The sequence below is a fragment of the Manis javanica genome, chromosome 17, assembly GCF_040802235.1.
Source record: "Manis javanica isolate MJ-LG chromosome 17, MJ_LKY, whole genome shotgun sequence".
In the NCBI taxonomy this organism is placed as follows: domain Eukaryota; kingdom Metazoa; phylum Chordata; class Mammalia; order Pholidota; family Manidae; genus Manis; species Manis javanica.
In genome coordinates, this window is record NC_133172.1 from 20,673,417 (window position 1) to 20,692,390 (window position 18,974).

General features: G+C 56.4%; 1 protein-coding gene across 2 annotated transcripts; it reads right to left on the bottom strand.

Moving 5' to 3' along the window:
* Positions 1-2,502: 2,502 nt before the first annotated feature.
* On the bottom strand, positions 2,503-18,164 carry KCTD15 (potassium channel tetramerization domain containing 15). Of its 2 annotated transcripts, XM_073225253.1 has the most exons (8): positions 17,997-18,164; positions 16,289-16,387; positions 15,859-15,968; positions 14,396-14,488; positions 13,604-13,779; positions 8,688-8,832; positions 6,530-6,835; positions 2,503-5,404 (listed from the first exon to the last, which is right to left on the bottom strand). In XM_073225253.1, exons 4-8 carry the CDS (start codon positions 14,459-14,461, stop codon positions 5,246-5,248), a joined length of 852 nt encoding a protein of 283 aa, XP_073081354.1. In that variant the 5' UTR covers positions 14,462-14,488; positions 15,859-15,968; positions 16,289-16,387; positions 17,997-18,164; the 3' UTR covers positions 2,503-5,245. The 2 variants fall into 2 exon arrangements, with proteins under 2 accessions (XP_073081354.1, XP_017511082.1); XM_017655593.3 differs by lacking the exon at positions 15,859-15,968.
* Positions 18,165-18,974: the final 810 nt, after the last annotated feature.

Sequence of the window (18,974 nt, forward strand, 5' to 3'; positions counted from 1 at the left end):
TGCTGTTTGGCTGCAGGGCGAGGCGTGTCTCTGTGGGCCCGGGGAAATGGGGGTGTGTTCGCGTCCAAGAGGGCGTGGCCGCGTCCGGGGTGGGAGCCGCAGCCCAGTCCTGCTTGGTGCAGACTGCTCCCCCTCAACCGCAGCTTCCTCGGGAGCCCTGGACCCAGGCCAGGACACAGAGGAGGAAGCTCTGGTGACATTCTAGACACGGTTTTGGAGCAGCAGGCTTGGCCCGGAGCCCCTCGATCCCGTGGCAAGTGGTGCACCTTGGCCGTGCAGCCAGGGATGTGGGGCCTGCATCCTCCTGAGGGCAGGGCGGTGTTCTCCCTGGCGCTTGGCTAGGGCGTTCTGACTCCTGCTCGGCTCCACCTCTGCTCCTGAAGACTGTGTGATGGTTTGTGATGTCTGTGCGAGGTGTCTTGGTCATCCCCTAGCCATGGCTCTGGGTCAAGGAAGAGCATTGTCCAGCACCACTGTCAGGACTGGGTGTTCTGTGTAAGGGAAATAAAGACAACAGTCCAAGTGTAGCTGACCTCCAGCCCTCTGCTTCGTGTTTCCCCCAGGAACTGTGCCAGCCTCCATTCCCCGGGTCTCCAGTTAGAATTTCAGAGAAGCCTGTAGGGGTGCTGGCACTGAGGCCTGACAGACAGGTGCAAATCAAAGAATTCCATGTCTGAGGTCCTGACAAACTTTGAAACATAACATGGAAAGTTGTCTTCCAGATAACTTCAGTAAACAATTCTTGTGGAAAACAACTGTCTTCTCTTAGAATTGTGGGCTGTCTTGTCCTCCAAGCACCTGCAGTGGCCAGCACATGCTGGCCATCAGTCAGCGGCGCTCACTGGAAGCTTGGGAAGTAAGGATCTCTGCAGTGAGCCAGGAACCTTTTGCTAACTGGTGTCCAGAATCTTGGCAGCCGCATCAACCCACTCTTCAAGACAGAGTCACATGACCCTAAAATAGACACTTTCCTGATGTCCTCCTGCTGGGGGTTGGAAGGTGGGTGGCCTCTTTCCCGTGAATAACAGACCAGCAGGCAGCATCCCCTGCTCACACATCCCCAGTACCCACTCTGCCCACAGTGCTGAGGTTTGAAGAGCTCACCACGGGTCAAGCCAGTGCCGCGTTCGGCTGCTCTGGGGCTCGGGAAGAGAGCTGCCATCCAGTGTTCCCCAACAAGCTCATCTGGGGACAGGGGTGGGGTGGGAAGTTTCCCAGGGGCTGCCATTGAAAGCTCACAGAGAAATGCTCCTGGACCTACGAGGACAGAGGACTCACTCAGGCCGTGAGGTCCAGAGAGAGTCCCCAGTCAGCCCTTCTCTCCTGGTTGTTACCCCTCCTTGAGGTTGGGTTCCATTTGGGTCACCTTAGAAAACTGATGCTTCTAAGAGAACGTCACCGCTAGTCTTGCTTCTGGTAGGAAGCTACCCTTAGTTGTCCCTCCCGATACCTTTTTCTTTCTCTTGGCCCACAGAGGACTACTTCACAGACCCCTCTCTCTGGATGGGGGCAAGGCTTCTGTCTACATGGAACAGCCTCCTTTGGGTGGGGTTGGTTAAGTAGTTAGTCAGCTACATTCTCATCAGATTTGAGACAAGACAAGAATTATGTACCAGCCTTGAGTTTTGTGGCTAAAAACATTTGCCCACCCACCTTAAGACCAGTGGAAGTTATGGCCATCAAACTGTGACATCATATTCCTTACAACAACATCAGCTCAGGTGTCAGTCTCAAAGCCAGCAGCTGCCCTGTCTGGCCAGTGTTGTGCCGCCGACTCTGTCTAGAACTCCCCACTGGACTGAAACAAGGGTCTCATCTCTGGCATCTCCCATTTTTTTCCCACCTTGTCACCCACCTACTTAGGAGAAACTCCAATCTGTGTCTCCTAGAGTGTCCTCCGGGGCCACTGAGCTGTTTTCCTATCTCTGGAGAGTCAGGAGACAGGAAAGAGTCTGATGGGATGGGGCCATATTGGTAGGCAGTTCGTCTTTCCAGAGAACGTAAGTCTGCTTCCTGGGTGGAAAAGAGGGCAGCCCTCCAGCCCCATGCTCATTAGGCTCTGCTAATTTCAACCAAATTAGCCTTTCCTTGGTCAGAGGCTCCATGGAGATTGCATTCCCACTTTTCACATCTGTGTTTCTCTGCCCCTTTTTCAAATGTACTGGTTTGGTTTACACATGCATAATCAATATAGTGCAAAAGGCTTGAGGTTCCCTGAGTACAGGAATCAGGTTGGGGTTTGGGAGAGGTGAAGGCAGTTGCTGCCTGCCTGGTGCACACTGGGCGCCCGGGGACCTCACTGCTGCTCAGATCCCAGCCCTCCCTGCGGCTCCTTAGAGCAGGACAGTTCGGTATTTGGGACTTGGGCTACTCAGGGTCCTATTCTGTGACCATGCCAAGTCTCAGGTGTGAGGAGTGGTGGCTCTAGAATCATCCAAGCCAGAGTACCTTCTTGTGGCTGCCTCAGCGAATTCGAAACAAAGCACTGGAGCTGTGTGCATGTAATTTATAAAATATCCTTTATTCTAAGGAACACAGTCAAGTGGTAGCTTAAAAAAAACAAAACAAAAAGAACCACTTTTTAAAAGATACTATTAGTGTTGTGACCTGGCTTTGAGCCCCCATGTGAGCAGGACAGTGGCAGAAGCCACCTGCTGGGACTTTGTCTGGTTCTCCCCTGTGCTGGCAGAGGTTTGGGGGGAAAACAGGGAAGTGCTGGCACAGCTTTCTGTCTGGTTGTTTATAAAAAATAATCAGTTTTGAGGCTTACAAACAACAGAAGAAACACTTATACCACTAGTAGTCCGGGCACTACAAAAATGTTTGAAAGCCATCAGTAATTTGTGCTTACTGTTTGTGGGGATTATATATACCAGACTTTGAGCATTACTATGGGAATATAGTGTATTTCTCTACAAATTCAGGAAGTTCCCATGTAAAATCGTACTTCCTGATTTTACTTAATTAGTAAAGAAATAAATTAAGACTAATGTTAATTCAGTACAGTGGTGACTCTTTTTTTTTTTTTAGCACAATCAAGAAGATAGTTTGCTTGAAAATGTTCGGGACTACCCACCATCAGTAACCATACTATCATACCAGAAAATTTCAAAAACACACAGCATTGAGCTGTTTTCACAAGACTTCCTTTCTAATAAACACAATTTCTCCTCCTCTTGGATGTGAGCCTCAGATGCCAAAATGCAGATGTGCTGGTCTGGGCGCCTTGCTAAGGGAAGGAGGTGCTGACCAAATCTGTCTGGCAAATTAGATTGTACGGTAGGATGGCGCCTGCTTTGTGGCCTCAGATGGGAAGACGCTGGTCTGTGCTCCTGGCCTCCAGGCAGGTCGAGGCTGGTGCCCCTTACAGGGCATGTAAAGTGTCTTCATGGGTTAGAACATAAGGGCTTTGAGGAAAAATACAGAAAGACTCATTAAAACGGGAAGCCTACACAACTGCATTCCGATTCCTTCCCTTGGAAAGAGACACATTGAGGATTCATGCTGCAGGTTGCATGTTGTCCCCCAGCCAGCTTGAGGCGTGGACTGCCTCCTTCTTCTGCTCCGTAGGGCTCTAAAGGGGACATCAACCTCAACCAAAAAGCCAGAGAGGATGGAAAATCTCAAACATTTAAGACTGGGTTCAAAAGCCCCTGGACACCTTTTGTCTGTTTTCCCGGTTTGCCTCTGGTTAGGGGCTGTAAGTCAGAGTTCAGAATCTGTGCTGCCCAGGGGGGACAGGAACACAGTGAGAAAACACCCAAATGCAGTAAATAATGGCCAGCTCAGGGCCCTGCCCCTGCTCCAGCTGCTGATGGTGAGTTGACCTTGGTTTGTGTAGAAGGGACAGAGGGAGGAATCCCACCTGCAAACCTCCATGCACAATGCGGGGTGTGGGACTCTGGCCACTTCTGCACAGGACTGAGCCTCAAGTTTTTTACTTTATAGCATCATTTATGGCATGAACTAGGATCGCAATGTGTTTACACAAACACATGACAATTGTACATCAGCATCTTTACAATATTAAAGGAGTCATATACAAGTCTACAGGCATGGTACACAGGGCAGTGCCAGCCAGGGTGCCCCAGCCACCAAGCAGTTCTCTGCCCTTCCTCAGCCAGGAAGAACCAGCGCTGGGGAGTGTGACAAGGCCAGGGGTGTCCATCTTTGGGCCTGTCATCTGAGAGGACCCCTTGGGGCCAGTCCTCCTTGGAATCCAGGGCCACGAACCCCAGGGATGCCTGGGTCTGTTTCTTAGTGGTAGGCTAGTGTAACAACAGCTTAATTAAAATTCAGTGTGCATATTAGTGTGGGAAAATCAGAGCTGGGGATGGCTTCCTGAGCTAGTGACCAAGAGGACATTGCTAACAGATGGGTCCCTACACCATGGGGCCTGTTCCTGAGGTAAGGATGTGGTGTGGCCCCAGGCTGGTCCAGATGGGAAGAGACTGCAGGAGCCTGAATGCAAGTACAATCAGAGAACTGCAAGCCCTGGGCATTAGTAGGTCAGGTGACCCACTAAGAATAGCCTGGGAGCAAAGGGGAGGGTCTCAGATGGTTCCAGAGTCACCCATCCCCCACACGGCCACCACCCTCCTCTCAGCAGCCCCGCCCCTGGGGGACCTGCTTCAGCCCCTAGGGCACTACCATTCCTACTCCCAGAGCAGGGACCCAAAGTCTCCAGGCCCTGCTCTGCAGGCACCTGGGCCCATGCGCCCGCAGCTCTTCCACCGCACGGGCAAGCTGCACGTCCGGCTGAGGACTAAGCACCAGATAAAGGAAGCGTTGGTCCTTGTCGGCCTCTCTGGCTTGTGCAGTTAGTTACTTCTGTTTTAAATACTGTAGAAAAATAAGCCATCTCTGACGCAAGGAGACCCACTGGAGTCTGCCACACATGGAGAAGGACGAACAGCTCCTCTGGAGTGGGCGGGGAGGCCTCCGCTGACCCTGACTTGCAGGACACTGTGCCAGGATGGGGAGCCGAGGAGCCTGGTGAACTGTGCCCACTGCAGCATCTTTGGGTCCCATCAACAGTCCATCAGTGGGCATGCCTCCAGCATCCCACACTCTGAGGCCAAGATACCTGGAGCCCTGGGCTCTGGGCTGGCTTCGGGCCCTCCAGCCACATGGTCAGTCTCACACCCACCGGTAAGCAGGCATAGGCAGAACTCCCCTGTACTGTTTCCAGGTCCCTGGGGTGCACCCAGGGCCAAGAGTCCTCAGGTGGGCACTAAGGCAGGGCCTAGTCCAAGGGCTCCTGCTTTATCCGGACCGAGGTGGGGGTGGGCTGTGGCCGCCGCTCCTCCCGGCAAAGCACATACTCGCTGAACTGGGAGGAGTCCACACCACCCCCACAGGATGCAGCCACACTGAAACCCCTCTGGAACAGCCTCTCCAGGACCTGCCAGGGAAGAAAGAGGGGTCAGCAACCTCCAGCTGCAGATGCCTGCCTGGTTTGGCCTGGTGGGCACAGGCCAGAGAAAGTTAGCTTCTCTTGTTAAAGTCTGTCTCCTTCACGATGGAGGTGCGTGCAGAACCACCAGCTGGGCACCCCCGGGAGAGACAGCGCAGCCAGGGCCTGGGGCCCATGGAGTGCCCAGACTGGGTGGATTGCCCCACCCTGCTTTGGGAGTTTGCAGCCTTGACTGATGGAGGGAGAGCCTCAGGGCCTCCCTCCCTCACTGAGGCCTGCCCCAGTAACAGAGAGAGACCCTGCCCCTGGCCTCTGGGCAGCCACCTGCTTCCCTGAGCTCTGAGTCCCAGATGGTTTGAGGCCTGAGGGCTCATCAGCTCAAGAGAGCTTGGAGTGAGGAGGAGGGGCAGTTCTCTCAAGGAGGGGCAGTCCTCTCAGTGTCAGAGTCTCTGCAGGCCTCCTTGCCCACGTGGGCTTGTGCCTCCGGGAGAGTGTGGTCTGGTCACTGCATGTGACAACTGTGTCCCGCGACCAGCAAGTCCTGACCGGCAGCCCGCACATGTGCGTGGGGACCCGTTCCCGGCACAAAGCCGCTCTGCCCTGAGCCTGTGGTAGGAGTCTGCTCTTGGGACTGGAGGAGCTGGGGGGAAACAGGCCCCGCTCCCTCTTGGGATTCCCGTCTGGAGAAGGCCAGTCCAGAACTGCTATGGACAGCTGTTCGGGTGCCCTGGCCGCAGGCTGGCAGTGTGAGGACGGGGCCTGCAGGCCACCTCCACTCCCAGCCTCTGCTCCTACTGTCTGGGTCTCATTTGAATCCAAACTCAGACTCTGGGTGTCAAACAAAGCACACTTTGTTGAAAATACTCTGGGCCATTTTTATAGAACATCCTTTTGGAAAAAAAAAGCACAGATCAATTTTTTTAAGTCCATCCCCCAGGCGCCATCATTTAATTATGAGCGGGACATAAATTATGCATCGACACATTGTTGCCTTTTCTGTAAGATGGCACAGGGCTTCACCATGTCAGGGACGGCACCTCCTTCCATCTATCCCTGAGGCCGGTGGCTGTGGGGAGGCAGGGGTGAGGTGAGTGGGGTGGGTGCAGCCCTCACCTGCACGGAGTTCAGCCGGCAGTAGCCGTTGAGTGGGAAGCGGATGACATGTGTGGGGTCCTGGTTCCAGCCGGCATTGACAGAGTTGCACATGACATCCCCAGTCTCGGGAAAGACCTCCTCAATGAGGGCCTTCTCGCCACTGAGCGCGATCCTCTCTCCCAGGTCGGGCGTGACCCGCACCACCAGGCAGTCGCAGGCCCGGCTGCGGCGCCTCTGTTCCTGCTCCTGCTGCCAGCGCTCCAGCTCTCGCACCATGGGCTGCAGCTGATAATACCGTGCCTCCTCATACAGCAGGCTGAAGTCCTGGGGGCACATGCAGACGGGGTGAGGGCAGCTGGGGGCTGCCCTTTCCAACTCCAGGGGAGCTGCCTCCCACAAACCCATGGGAACTGGGACACCCGGGGCACAATGTGGCCTCGGATGGTTGTGTCCATTGTACAGATGGAAAATGAGGCTGAGGTGAGTGCGAGCAAGCACAAGGAGTCTAGCCTTGACCCAAGGGTAGAGGCTGGTGTGCACCTGTGTCAGACCTCCTGTGCCTTCCATCTGGCCCCAAGTCCCAGAGCAGAAAGGAGACTCTGAAGAGATGGGGAGGCTGGGCTACAGGAGCCTAAGGCTATGCCTATACCTGGGGACTGGCTGCTGTGAGGAGAGGCTGGGCAGAGGGCAGCCCTGTGCTCACTTGCCCCATGGGAGCTCACAGCTCAGCAGGAGGCAGAAAAGACCTGCCTGGGTTTGATTTAGGGCATCCTCCTCTGCCAGCCCTGAGGCCCCTGACCTTTACTTACTGACCTCCTCTGAGCCTCAGCTTCCTTGTCTGAGAAATGGATGTAAACACTCAGCTCAGAGAAGTGATGAGCCTCAATGGACAAGATCTGCCAAGCACACCTGGCCCGCTCCTGCCTATTGGGCAGTATGAGGAGGTGCCTGCCCAGTCCCAGGCCGGGCCACCTCACCCCTACTGTCCCCCAGACACACGCCCACCCGTTCTTGCCTCAGCCTTCAGTAGCTGGGGACCCATCACTCACCCCACTCATGGAGACTCGGCTCAGGGCCACGTGGTGAGACTGAGGAGCCCTGTGGGGGAGGCAAGGGAGCCAACCGCGGAAGCAGGGCCTACCCCCAGGCCGAAGTCCCTTCCACCGGCTGGCCCAGCCTCTGGAAAGGCCCCAGGGAGGCCTCAGTTCTAGCCCCTCCTCAGGCCCGCTGTCCCTCAGGGACCCATCCTGTTCCTCCCTCCTGGGCTTCTGCTCTTGAGGATTTAAGCGGTATCTGCACACAGCAACCCCCACATCCCTCCTCGTAGCCCCACATGTCTCCACCCAATACCCCACCAGCAGTTCCACGCGGTCTCCTGGGGTACCCTCTCCAGCCCATTCCTCTCCTGGGCCTCTGGCCATGCACTCAGGACACAAGCTGCAGGCTGGGAGGCACCCTTGAGAGCCCCTTTACTCACACCCGTGCACACCCAAGCACTTTTTGTTCACCATCTGTCTCCCCACTAGACTGTCAGTGCTCTGGGGACAGAACCCACATCTGCCTGTGGTTCGCTGTATTTTCAGCCTGAGTTCAGTTGTTGGCACCCGTTAACTCACATGGATGGAGGACAAAACAGCCCAGGGCCACTGGGCCTCTGGGTGCCAGGAGGAAGGAAGGAAGGACGGACATTTGCTGGTTCAAGCTGAGGTAGCCCAGGCCTGAGGTTCCCTCCTGCAGGATCCCGAGAGGGCCTAGCACCGAGGCAGGACTCTGGGAACCAGGTCAGCTACCAGGCACAGGTTCGCCCCGAGATCTGGGGGTAACCTTTGGTTTAAAGGGTGTTTGATTTGGATCAGGGTTTTCCCCCTGCCGACTGCCAACAAGAGACAGATTCAGGAACCTCTCACCCCTGGGACTCTGGGGCACAACAGGCCTTCAACACGGCAAATGTGAAGCCAGGGTAAGTGCCGCTGCCTAATTGTTGTTACACCCTGATAAATAAGCTAAAAATGTGAGAAAACAAAATTAGTTTAGAAAAACTGATTTAGCCCTCGGCTTCATCGTTTAACTTTTTACGGTTGCCATGACAACAGTGGGTCCATTTATTAAGTCACAGCGTCCCCTGTGTAATGCCACCGCACAGACAGCGCAGGGGAGCTGCTGGCTGTGGACTTACCTTGAAGTCATCCGGGAGCAGCAGTTTCGACGTCCGCAGAAAGCTCAGGACGTAGCGGAAAATCTCCCCATCCCGGTCGATGAAATAATGTTGCTTCAAACTGTCCAGGACAATGGGCTCGGTGCCATTGAAGAGGCGGCTTATTCTGGAAGAGACAGAGGGTGGGTGTCTGATGGAAGAGCCTGTCCACCTGCCCTGTCCCACCCTACAGGGCCCACCCTGCTGCAGGGGCGAGGAGGCTTATGCATGACTCTGGGACTGTGCCAGGCCTGACATGCAGCAGGGCAGCCAAACCAGAGAGGACACCAGTGCAGCGAGTAGCACATGCCACATAATACCCTGCCTACACTGCCTACACTCACAAGCCACAGCCAGAGAGAGACACACCCAGCTGCACATGCCTGCCTGCCCACACATGTTACAGGGCTAGAAAACTACAGGAGACAGACACAGTCTCCTTGCCCCATGTACACGAACCCTTGCCAGCCAGACCCACCCAGAAAACTCCCACCGACCACCAGACGCCCCAGCCCACAGCCACACACCGGGTGATCACCATGGAAACCAGGCAAGGCAGTCACTCACATCCACCTTGCCCAACCCACACAACAAGCATCAGATGTGGCACACCTGGGCCACAGGCACAGGGTCACATGGCACTTCCCTCACAACACACAAATCACAGGCAGCCCAGACACACCAGGCCAAGGACATAGCAGCCAGCATGAGCCAAACAGAGACACAGCTGTGTACACGCAACCAACTCACAGTCACTAAGGGAGCCCTTGGGGAGAAACCGAGGCAGGCAGAAGAGACAGCATGTGAGCATGTGTGCCATACTTGAACCATAGCACGTGACCATAGGCACATGCACCACAGAGGCAGTGCATGCACATACACCACAGTGCCTGAACATGCACACATGTGCCACAGACGGTGCACAGCTGGGAGGAGGCTATGGGGCGAAAGGTCCCAACATCCTGTCCTCTGAAGGACAGTGGTTCTGACAGAAATGCAGGACCTGCAGGAAGCTCTTGGGGGACCCCTTGCTGCCTATCCCCATCCAATCCTAGGAGGAGGAGCCTGGCCTCTGAGCCAAGTGCCCAGGCTCTAGTTTGGCTAACTCCCCTGCAGACCCCAGGCCCAGCTATGGCCAGTTAGAGCCCTAAAGAGGGGTGGGGACAGCCAAGAGCTTGACTTGGGAACAGAAGGGAGGCTGGCAGCACCTCCAGACATTCTTTGGCAGGCAGGGCCACACACTTGTCCCCAGCTAGACCTGGGGAAAGGTTGCGCCAGCCAGTGCCTCCACCTCTGACCCCCAGCTCCACCAGCAAGGACTTCCAGGGATGCTCTGCTCACCCCAACAGCCCACTCTGTCCACTCCAGGCCACGCTTCCTGAGGCCCTGCCTTGTCTCTGCCATTGCGTGTCAGGGCCCACACGGGGGGCAGAAGCTGAAGGGTTAGAGCCCCAAAGAAAGCCTGTCTCGGGGCTTCTCATCTACACATCTTCCACTCTGGTGGCCTGGCACAGTCCAGGCACTGCCATGAGGGTCCACCCAGGTGTGGAGGGGCCATGCAGTCACCTATTCCCACTCTGAGGCATGGCCCAGCCCAAGGCTGCCTCGTGGACGGGCATGAGCGGGTCAGGGCCTGCGGTGAGGTGTAGAGGGCTCCAGCCTGTGGGACCGGCATTGCAGCCACCCAGATACAACCCATCACAGGGATCCAAGGGCCACTGAGTCCTATCCAGCCCCCAGGCCTGGTGACAATGGTACTGGGGGACACAGCCATCGAAGCTCCCAAGACCTGGTCTCAGCAGTGCCTGGGCATTCAGATGTCAGAGTGATGGCCAACAGCTGAGGGTCCACACGTGGGATCTTCAGGAAGACGTAAACCATATCTACAGGTAAGCCGGCAAGTCTGAAGCCTTAGTCTCCCTGTGGAACTTCCTCCACCCTTCTTAGCTGAGTGCGAACACTCTGTACAGCAACAGTGTTCTAGGCCTAGCTGTGGTGCACATCTCTCTGAGGTTAGGACTGGCTGGGGCTCCAGACCATCCTGTTGCTCTAGAGGACACCCAGTCCACCCGGGCTGGCTGGCTTCTAGGTCTTTCTGTGGTTCAGCGTCTCTTCACAGGCCCAAGGCATTCCATGCCCTCAGGGTCTGAGGCTGCCAAGGACGTGAGCAGGTTGAGGGAAGGCAAGGACAGTCACCACAAAGGGACCCCCAGCTACCTGTAGGATCTGAGGAGTCAGGTCCTGCCCTGGGCCACCTCTGAGGGAGGCTGCAGGGTTTGGGCTTCAAACTTCAAATGTCCTCCATAAAATAAGCTGGCCAGGTCTGACCCCAGTTGACATGGGTCTTTTTTTTTTTCTTTCTTTTTTTAAAGCTTTGACTCTATTTTCCTGGATGCTTCAGTGGAACATTTTATTAGTTCTGAAGCTCCTGGCCCTCTTAATGTGTTGCTCTCCACAGCTAGGATGGACGCCAATGGCGGACTGAGACAGTAGCAGCTAGTTGACAGTAGCAGCTAGTTGCTGGTTCCACAGGCTGGAGCCCTCTACACCTCACCGCAGGCCCTGACCTGCTCATACCCGTCCATGAGGCAGCCTTGGGCTGGACCATGCCAGCAGGCAGGACGGACCCAGGTGGCAGCTCCAGAGCATCCACTCCCAGCCCCGGACATAACCCTCAGCTGTGTCGGCGAGGGCTGATGGCTGTTCCGGGATGACCAGTGGTGGCACCTATTCCTCGTGTTAGGGCCACCCTGCCAGCCAAGGACCAGAAGCCCAGTCATAGTTCTGTGGGCCCAGCACTGCCTACGGTGGGACTTTGCTAAAATCCAGAACTCCCAGGTGACCTTACAGTCTGCATTGTCCATCTCCTGGTGACTCAGGCCTCAGTGCCACATGATGAAGGATTGATCTTTGTTTCCAGAATGGGTGAAAAAGTTTTCTAATTTTAATGAGTCACTCAAAGAAGGACGAGGCAGATCTGAGAGACTGTTGCCGGCACAGCTGCCCAACCCACTTCTCAGGCTCGGCCTGACCCACTGTCCCAGGACAGTCCTACAAGTCATGCCACCCCTGGCCTCTAGGCCAAAGCTTCAGGCCTGGGGAGCAGCTCTCCCCTGAGCCAGAAGCCATTCAAGCAGAGCAACAGATACATCTTGAGCCCTACCCCCAGGAAAGAATGCAAACTGCCACCCCCTCTGGGCACATTCTGCTGCTGAGGGCCCCACATGTCAGATCACAGGGCCACAGGGGCCTCAGATCCCCAGCAAGAGGGCCCAGCCTGCTGCAGGGCAGGATGATGGACCAGCTGCGCTGTCAGTCTGGGATGGGGGTGGCCACCCCTGTCCCGAGGTTCCAGGCACCAGCCTGGAGGCAAGAATGAGGAGGCCATTCCCACAGCCCTGGGCTGTGATTACTCCAGAAAGGCAAGTATCTGATTTCAGGAAACACTCTTCCCAGAGGTTGTGAGTAAGGGATTTATGAATTTCACTCACAAACCGTCAACCGATTAAGGGATGATCTATCTCAAACAACTTGGGAATTCCGCAGAAGGCAAAATTGAAATTAAATAAGCAGAATCCATCTCCCATTCTAGAGAGAGCTCTGCAAGTGAGCGTGCAGGCCAACACTGCAATGTGGCTTCGTGGCTGATGGCCTCTCACAGGTCCAAGTTCACGGGTGCCCCAGGCCCAGACTCTGTGGGGTCGGCGGAATGACGTCCCAAATGCCAGCAGTACCCCAGACTTGTCAGTTCTGACCCAGACACTGCACTCACCTCCAGGGAGCACTCCTGCCTCCATGGGAGCACTCCACAAGCTTCCAAAGCAGCCGCCTCCCTGGTACTATGAATCCTCCATGTTGAGCTACCACACCGGAGATGATGTAGCCCAACAGGAAAGCTTCCCAGAGATGATCCCTCAGTGTCTGGGGGATTAATTAACTCCTCTTGCCTTTTTAAATGTATAAAACAGGGGCAATGCCCTGCCGCCTTGGCCCTCCTGCTCCTCAGCCTTTGGTGGCCGCCTCGCTGGGCCAGGAGCAAGCAGTCATGGGCTCAGAAGGCAGAATGTCGCATCATCCCCAGGACATGCTCACAGAGACCCACCCGTCCCACCTTGGGTCAGTGGTACTGCTATGCCAATGGGAAGCCAGGCCCGCCCCTGGAAGAAATGTTGGGGAGTAGGCCGGTGCCCAGCATCTCCCACAATGGGCACAGGAGTCAGGAGCACCAGGAGCTTGGCAAAAGTGCAAGGCACCCTATTGGGAGGGTCCTGGTCAGAGACACTTTATCTGCTGATAGAGGCATGAGGCTCATGCTTATCCACAGCCCCAATGTCCTGAAACAGCCTGTAATTCCCAGCCAGTCACTACAACCACCCCCATGCACCCACCCACAAGGTCCAACAGTGGCCACCCAACCCAAAATGGCAAACTGCAGCACCCCCTCTTCTCTCCCCTTACTTTCCAAGAGTTAGAATAGGAAACAGGATTAAATACTTCTCTCCAACATGGCTCCAAGAAATACATAGCATTGCCTGCAAGTGATTCTCTGCAGGCCAAAACCAAGTCTCATTTAAGAAGAACCTGAAGGTATGTGAGGTTCCCCCGCCAGCTGCTGGCCAGTTTCAGGTGGGGCTGGCTCTGAATAAGTGGCTTCTGCCAGTGGGTCAGGAGCTCCACCTAGCACTGCTAATGCTACCAGCTTAGGGTCACAAGACCCCATTCAAAGCAGCTTTCAACAGGCAGACTCGACCTCCCAAATCCTAGTTCTCCAGGTCAGAGTGAGTGGATGGGCTCTGGAGAGCCCTGCATGTCGACTAGCAGAGGAGACAGGCCCCGCTGGCTGCTGGTGCAGCCAGTCACCATCACACACCTGGTGCTACAAGGGTCTTGGCTCTTACCTGGAGTCAGGGTACTTGGTGAGTGTGGCCAGGCTGCTGGTGTACATGTGGCCACCCACATCAATGTGCACAGGTGCATTGGACTTGGTGAGCTGAGCTGGCAGTGGGATCCCCTGGGCAGCCAGGGGAGACACAGGCGACCGAGTAAGAGACAACCGGGACATGCTTCCTCCCTCCTGGATTTGGAAACAGGTGGAAACAAGAGTTTCTCCAAGATAGCTGTGTACTCCCTTTATTTCTAATGTGATCACAGATCTAATCAGATCACTTCTGCCTGTGCCTGATCACATATTCAGCTGACAAATTATGGCCACCACTGTAATTAAGTGTATTTGCATCATTTTCTTCAAAGTACCAGAGGGAAAAAGAAAGATGCTTATTAGCAATAAGAAATCAAGAAAAAAAAAGATTTCAAGGTGTCAGCCTCCAGGGGCATAAAACAAACTGCAAAATTCTAATTAAAGGTCGCAGGCTTATGTGTTAGATGTGAAATATCCCCTGACAAACGAATCACCAATTTGTGAATTGGGACTCAGGGGTTTTTGCAAGTTTGTCTCAGTAACGAGACACCTCTAAATTAGTGACTTCCTCAGCACCTAAGGCATTGAGTTTTATACATGTAGTAAATTTCACATCAAATTAAGAGCATTTTTGTTTCAAAAAATACATAATCCTACAGCCAGTCAACAGCCATCTCTTGAATGCGGTGGCTGCAAGGAAGGGCAGCAGACGCTCAGGAAGAGGGCAAAGAGGGCCACCAGCCGCTGACCGGCCCACCCTGCTGGCTCTCACCACAGTGCCGGCGCTGCCGTGGGTGTGAAGCGAGGACCCGCTCGGCCGCTCCTTGCGGTGAGGCATCTAGGCTTCCATCGCTGCCCAGAGTACCTGCAGGAAGCACGGACAAAACCAGAAGGCTTACTCCTCGGTTAAGTGGGTGCCGTTGCCTCCCACGTAGTCAAAGACGCTTAGAATTGTCAGTACAGGCTCTCTGGGATCCCATACAACAGCACACAGCCCTCTCCAGATTCCACCCGCCACAGTCCTGTCCCCACACCCCAAAGCAAGCCTCTGGGCCATAGGAGGTTGCGCGCACACACACACATGCGTGCACACACACAAGTTTTCTGGGCAGCTCCATGTCTGCTAATTCAGCTAATGACAGTACTGAAACATATGCTCACTATTATTGCCCCAAAATGTTTCAGAACAAATCTGATTTTCCTGGTATTTTGGTTTAGAGCCATGTTACCAAGCGTGTCTCCTCTTTGCATCAGCAGAGAACCCTGTGGACCATGGCTAAGCGAGGATCCCCCATCCTCCATGGGCAAGGGAGCCCAGAACCTCCCTGAACATGGTCCCCACAGCATTAAGATGTGGCTTACGAGTGGCCAGACACAGAGAAGCTGCCTTTAGCAGCAGCCAGGGTACAGGGAAGAGCAGAAGTCAGTTAGGAAGCCACCTCTCCCCTATGACTCCTAAGAATGGAAACTTGTCTTTGTCTAGTCTGCACCCCTGCAGTTTCCCTCAGGCCCCCAAATGGCCTTTTCTGTGCCTAATATACTCCAGACTCCCTTGGGATCACACTCCCCCACCCCCAAGGCATTAGAGACCTGGCCCGATGGAAACAGGCAGCAGCTTGCAAATGGACCCTCTCTCCTGCTCCTCTCCAGTCACGCAGTGACTTTCCTCTGTGCTACATCTACCTGGAATAAGATTGTCCCTGTTTTCAGAAGCTGCCCTCGGGTGCTCTGCAGCGAGGGAGGAGAAGGGCAGGTTTATGCAGCCCCTTACACTGACTTGGGGTTGTCTCATGGGGCAGGGTTGCACAGCAAAGCACACGGGTACACACGCGCGCGCGCGCGCGCGCACACACACACACACACACACACACACACTTCCACAAGCCTAGCTTGAACTAATCTCTCACAGGTTTAAGTCTTGAGGGAGTGACCTCCCTCAAGGGGTGACTCTGTGACTTGGGGTTGTCTCATGGGGCAGGGTTGCACAGCAAAGCACACCCGTACACACACGCGTGCATACACACACACACTTACTTCCACAAGCCTAGCCTGAACTAATCTCTCACAGGTTTAAGTCTTGAGGGAGTGACCTCCCTCAGGGGTGACTCTGTGCCTTGAAATTCAACAACCAATTTAAAAACATGGACTAAGGTCCAATGAGCATCAAATCCTGCAAATTTAAGGTTACTCTCCTAGGATTTGCTCTGCCCTTAATGTCCTGGCAAGTTTCCTGACATGACACAATGCGGGTGGGGGCCGTCATTAGCAGACAGTGATGTTTTATGTTACCCTCACTGGGGGCTGTTCTGGGTCTACTGCTTTGGGCATTCCTGAGTTCTGGAAAGCTGAAAAAAGAAAAGCAGGTCATTTGTCTCAAGGAAGTTCTGAGAAACCAAAACAGATCTCAGGATGGGTTCTCCTGCCCTGGGAGGCTCTCTGGGGGAGGAGTCAGAAGGAAAGCCACAGCTGAGGATAACTGTGCTGGAAGGAATTCCACGGAAATTCTATCAAAGCAGACTGCACAGTGTTTCTCTACTACCAGGACACTACTCAAAAGTGACATTTAACACCAGTGCGCATCACAAAAGCTGCTCGATCCTGTTCTCACCCAGCCTCTTTCCCATTGCAAGCACAACCTGATGTTCATGGCCAACCATAAACTCACCATTGGAAGCCCCAGGCTTTTCGCCTCGACCCGAACCTCCAGTGCTGCCTCGGACAAACGCATCTGTGCTGGACAACGACCCTTTCCCCGAGACCGCTCCTGAGGTCAGAAGCAGAAAAGTGGGTGCAGTGAGAGACACAAGTTCATTCCGCCAAGTCCAGCATCAAACCCACGACCCGGCCCAGCACGCCACGGCCCTCCAGAGGCTCAGCCAAACCGCCTGTTGCAGGGGCCTTGGCGGTGGTGTGTGCTCAGGGCCTGTGGGTTTCCAAACTGGCTGGGTACTGACCCGCTTCTCTGAGCTGCGGCGGGAGCCCCGGGTCCCGCGCCCGCCCGCCGCTGAGCCCCGCCCGCCAGAGCAGAGGGAAGCGAGCAGAATGCCACGCTCATTTACACACAAAATGATTTTGTGTCCCATTGTGCTCGCAGTTGTTCAGCTCTCTGGGGGTGATTAAACTGGCTGAGCTGCGGCAGCTTGAGACGATTTCACTAAATCGCTTCTTCGTGAAGTCGCTTCTTTGCTAAGCTGTTATTTTAACCATAAAAGGTAAACATAAGGCGCCTCGCGAGCTCCCTTCAGCTCCGCGCCCTGGGCAAGAGTGCCAGGGGGCCTACAGAACTGTCCAGGGGGTGGGCCTGGAGCAGGGCGGGAGGGCGACCTGGTGAGCGACAACCTCACCGCGGAGGCCGCCAGCCGGTGTGAACTTCGGGGCGGCGGGAGCTGGCTGGGCCGAGGCAGGCGGCGCCGCGGGGTGGGGGCGGCCACGGAACCCCCACCGCCAGGCAGGGCGGGGAGGGGTGTGAGGCGGGGGCGGGGCGGAGGACAAAGTTAAATCAAGAGGCAGACACTTAGAGACCACAGATGGGAAGCTCGCCTAATTAAGGACGTAAAAGCGCTTTTGTTCTCAAAGTTTATTGTTGCCGGGATTTAAAAAAAATTAATTGAAACTAATGCTGTTATTCACTCGTGCAGTTAAATTCCTTCATGCACATTTGAGACACAGAGTGCAAACTTGAAGCTCATCTTTTTGCAGTCGGGGGTGGGGGGCGCGGGAGGACGCAAAGTCTCTCCGGCTACGCGGACGGGGTGTTTGCGAGTGTGTGCCCAGTGCGCGTGTCCAGGTCAGGGAGCACCTGCGGGCAGCGAGATCCGGAGGCGGCGGTCGTGTGTCCGCGCCGCCGGCCAGGGACCCCAAGCCCTACGCACCTGGAACAGCCACCAGGGCCTGCTCCGCCCACCCCGTTTCGGACTCGCGGGGTGGGCGTCAGAGGACGCACATCTGTCCCGTTAGTGACTTTCTCTCTCTGATTTGGGCGCCAAGCTGAGCCCTGGCCGCCCCGAAGCCCCAGCTGCGTGAGCCCGGGTCTGACCCCGGAAACTCGGCGGCCCTGCAGGGTGCTTGGCCCTGCACTGAGGCCCGAGTGTCGGGACCCGCAGCACCCCAAATCCCGCCCCGCAGGGCAGGAAGCCGGCCCGCGTGGTGAGGGTCCACCTGGGGCAGAGCCAGCCCACGTGGGCAACCCTCCCCTCCCGCGCCAGGCCTTTGTGCTGGGTGCCCCCGCCGCCAAACCTCGCCGCCCAGCACCGGGACAAAGCAGCCACCCCCACCCAGGTCCGAACCACGGCCGGGCGACTTTCTCAGTGGTGCTGCCACTTTGGGGACAGGGGTGTGCGGCGCTGAGCGGTGGCCGCCCGCGCGGGGCTTACCTCGGAGCCGGAGCGGCAGATCCGGCTCGGGCGCAGCCCCCGCCCCCTGCAGCCGCCGGTCTCCGGCGTCGGGCGCAGCCTCGCCGCCTGTGCTCGCAGCGCGGTTCGCTCCGGTCTCGTCCGGGAGTTACTTTCGCTCTCGCCCCCAACCCTCCCACCCCTCCCGCCCCGGCCCCCGCTTCGCGCGGCCCCTCGCGGCGCGGCGCGCCGGGGCCTCCCCTCCCCGCCCTCCCCTCGCCTCCTCCCCTCTTCGCGGCCGCTGCCGCCGCCTCCTCCTCCTCTTCGCGCCGCTCTCCGGCTGCCCTCCCGCCGCTCCCACCTCTCTCCTCCCTCCTCGCTTTCCAGCGGCCTTCCCCGATTGCTGGTGAAAAATCAGCCCCCCACCCCAGTCAGTAGCCCGCCGCCCGTTGCGGCCGAGGCCGCACGCAAAGGGCAGCGATCCGGCTCCAAATTACCCAGCGCGGCGAGCGCGAGCGGGAGCGCGCGGCGACTCTTGGCTCGGGGCTCGGCTGCGCCGCGGGGCAGAGGATTAGAGTCGCAATTAGCTCCGCGCGCCCGCGCCTGCCGCGCTCGGCGACAAAAACGCGCTGTTTCCCCTCCTTTCGCTGGGCGATCCCCGCCCGCCTCTCCCGGTGCCCGCGCCTTTCCTCCGGGGCCTCAGCCAGGACCCTCCCGGGAGCGGTGCGCCGGGGCCCCCGCGCGCCCTTGCCGCCCAGTCCCCCGCCCCCCGCCGGCCGGCCACGCGGCGCCCGGGCCTCCTCCGGGCTCGGGAGGGGGCGGGGGAGAAGCTGATTTTAATCATTGTCATTTCATCTGATGTAATATTTCCCCGGGCACTTTCAGCTGGGCATAAATTTTCGGCTCCCAAATAAGTAACACAGGGCACGTTTCTCACATTTCTTGACTCTTCGGTTACAAAGAGAAGAGCAGCCGCCGCCGCGGCGCCCGAGGGTAGGGGCGGGACTTGGGAAGAAACTG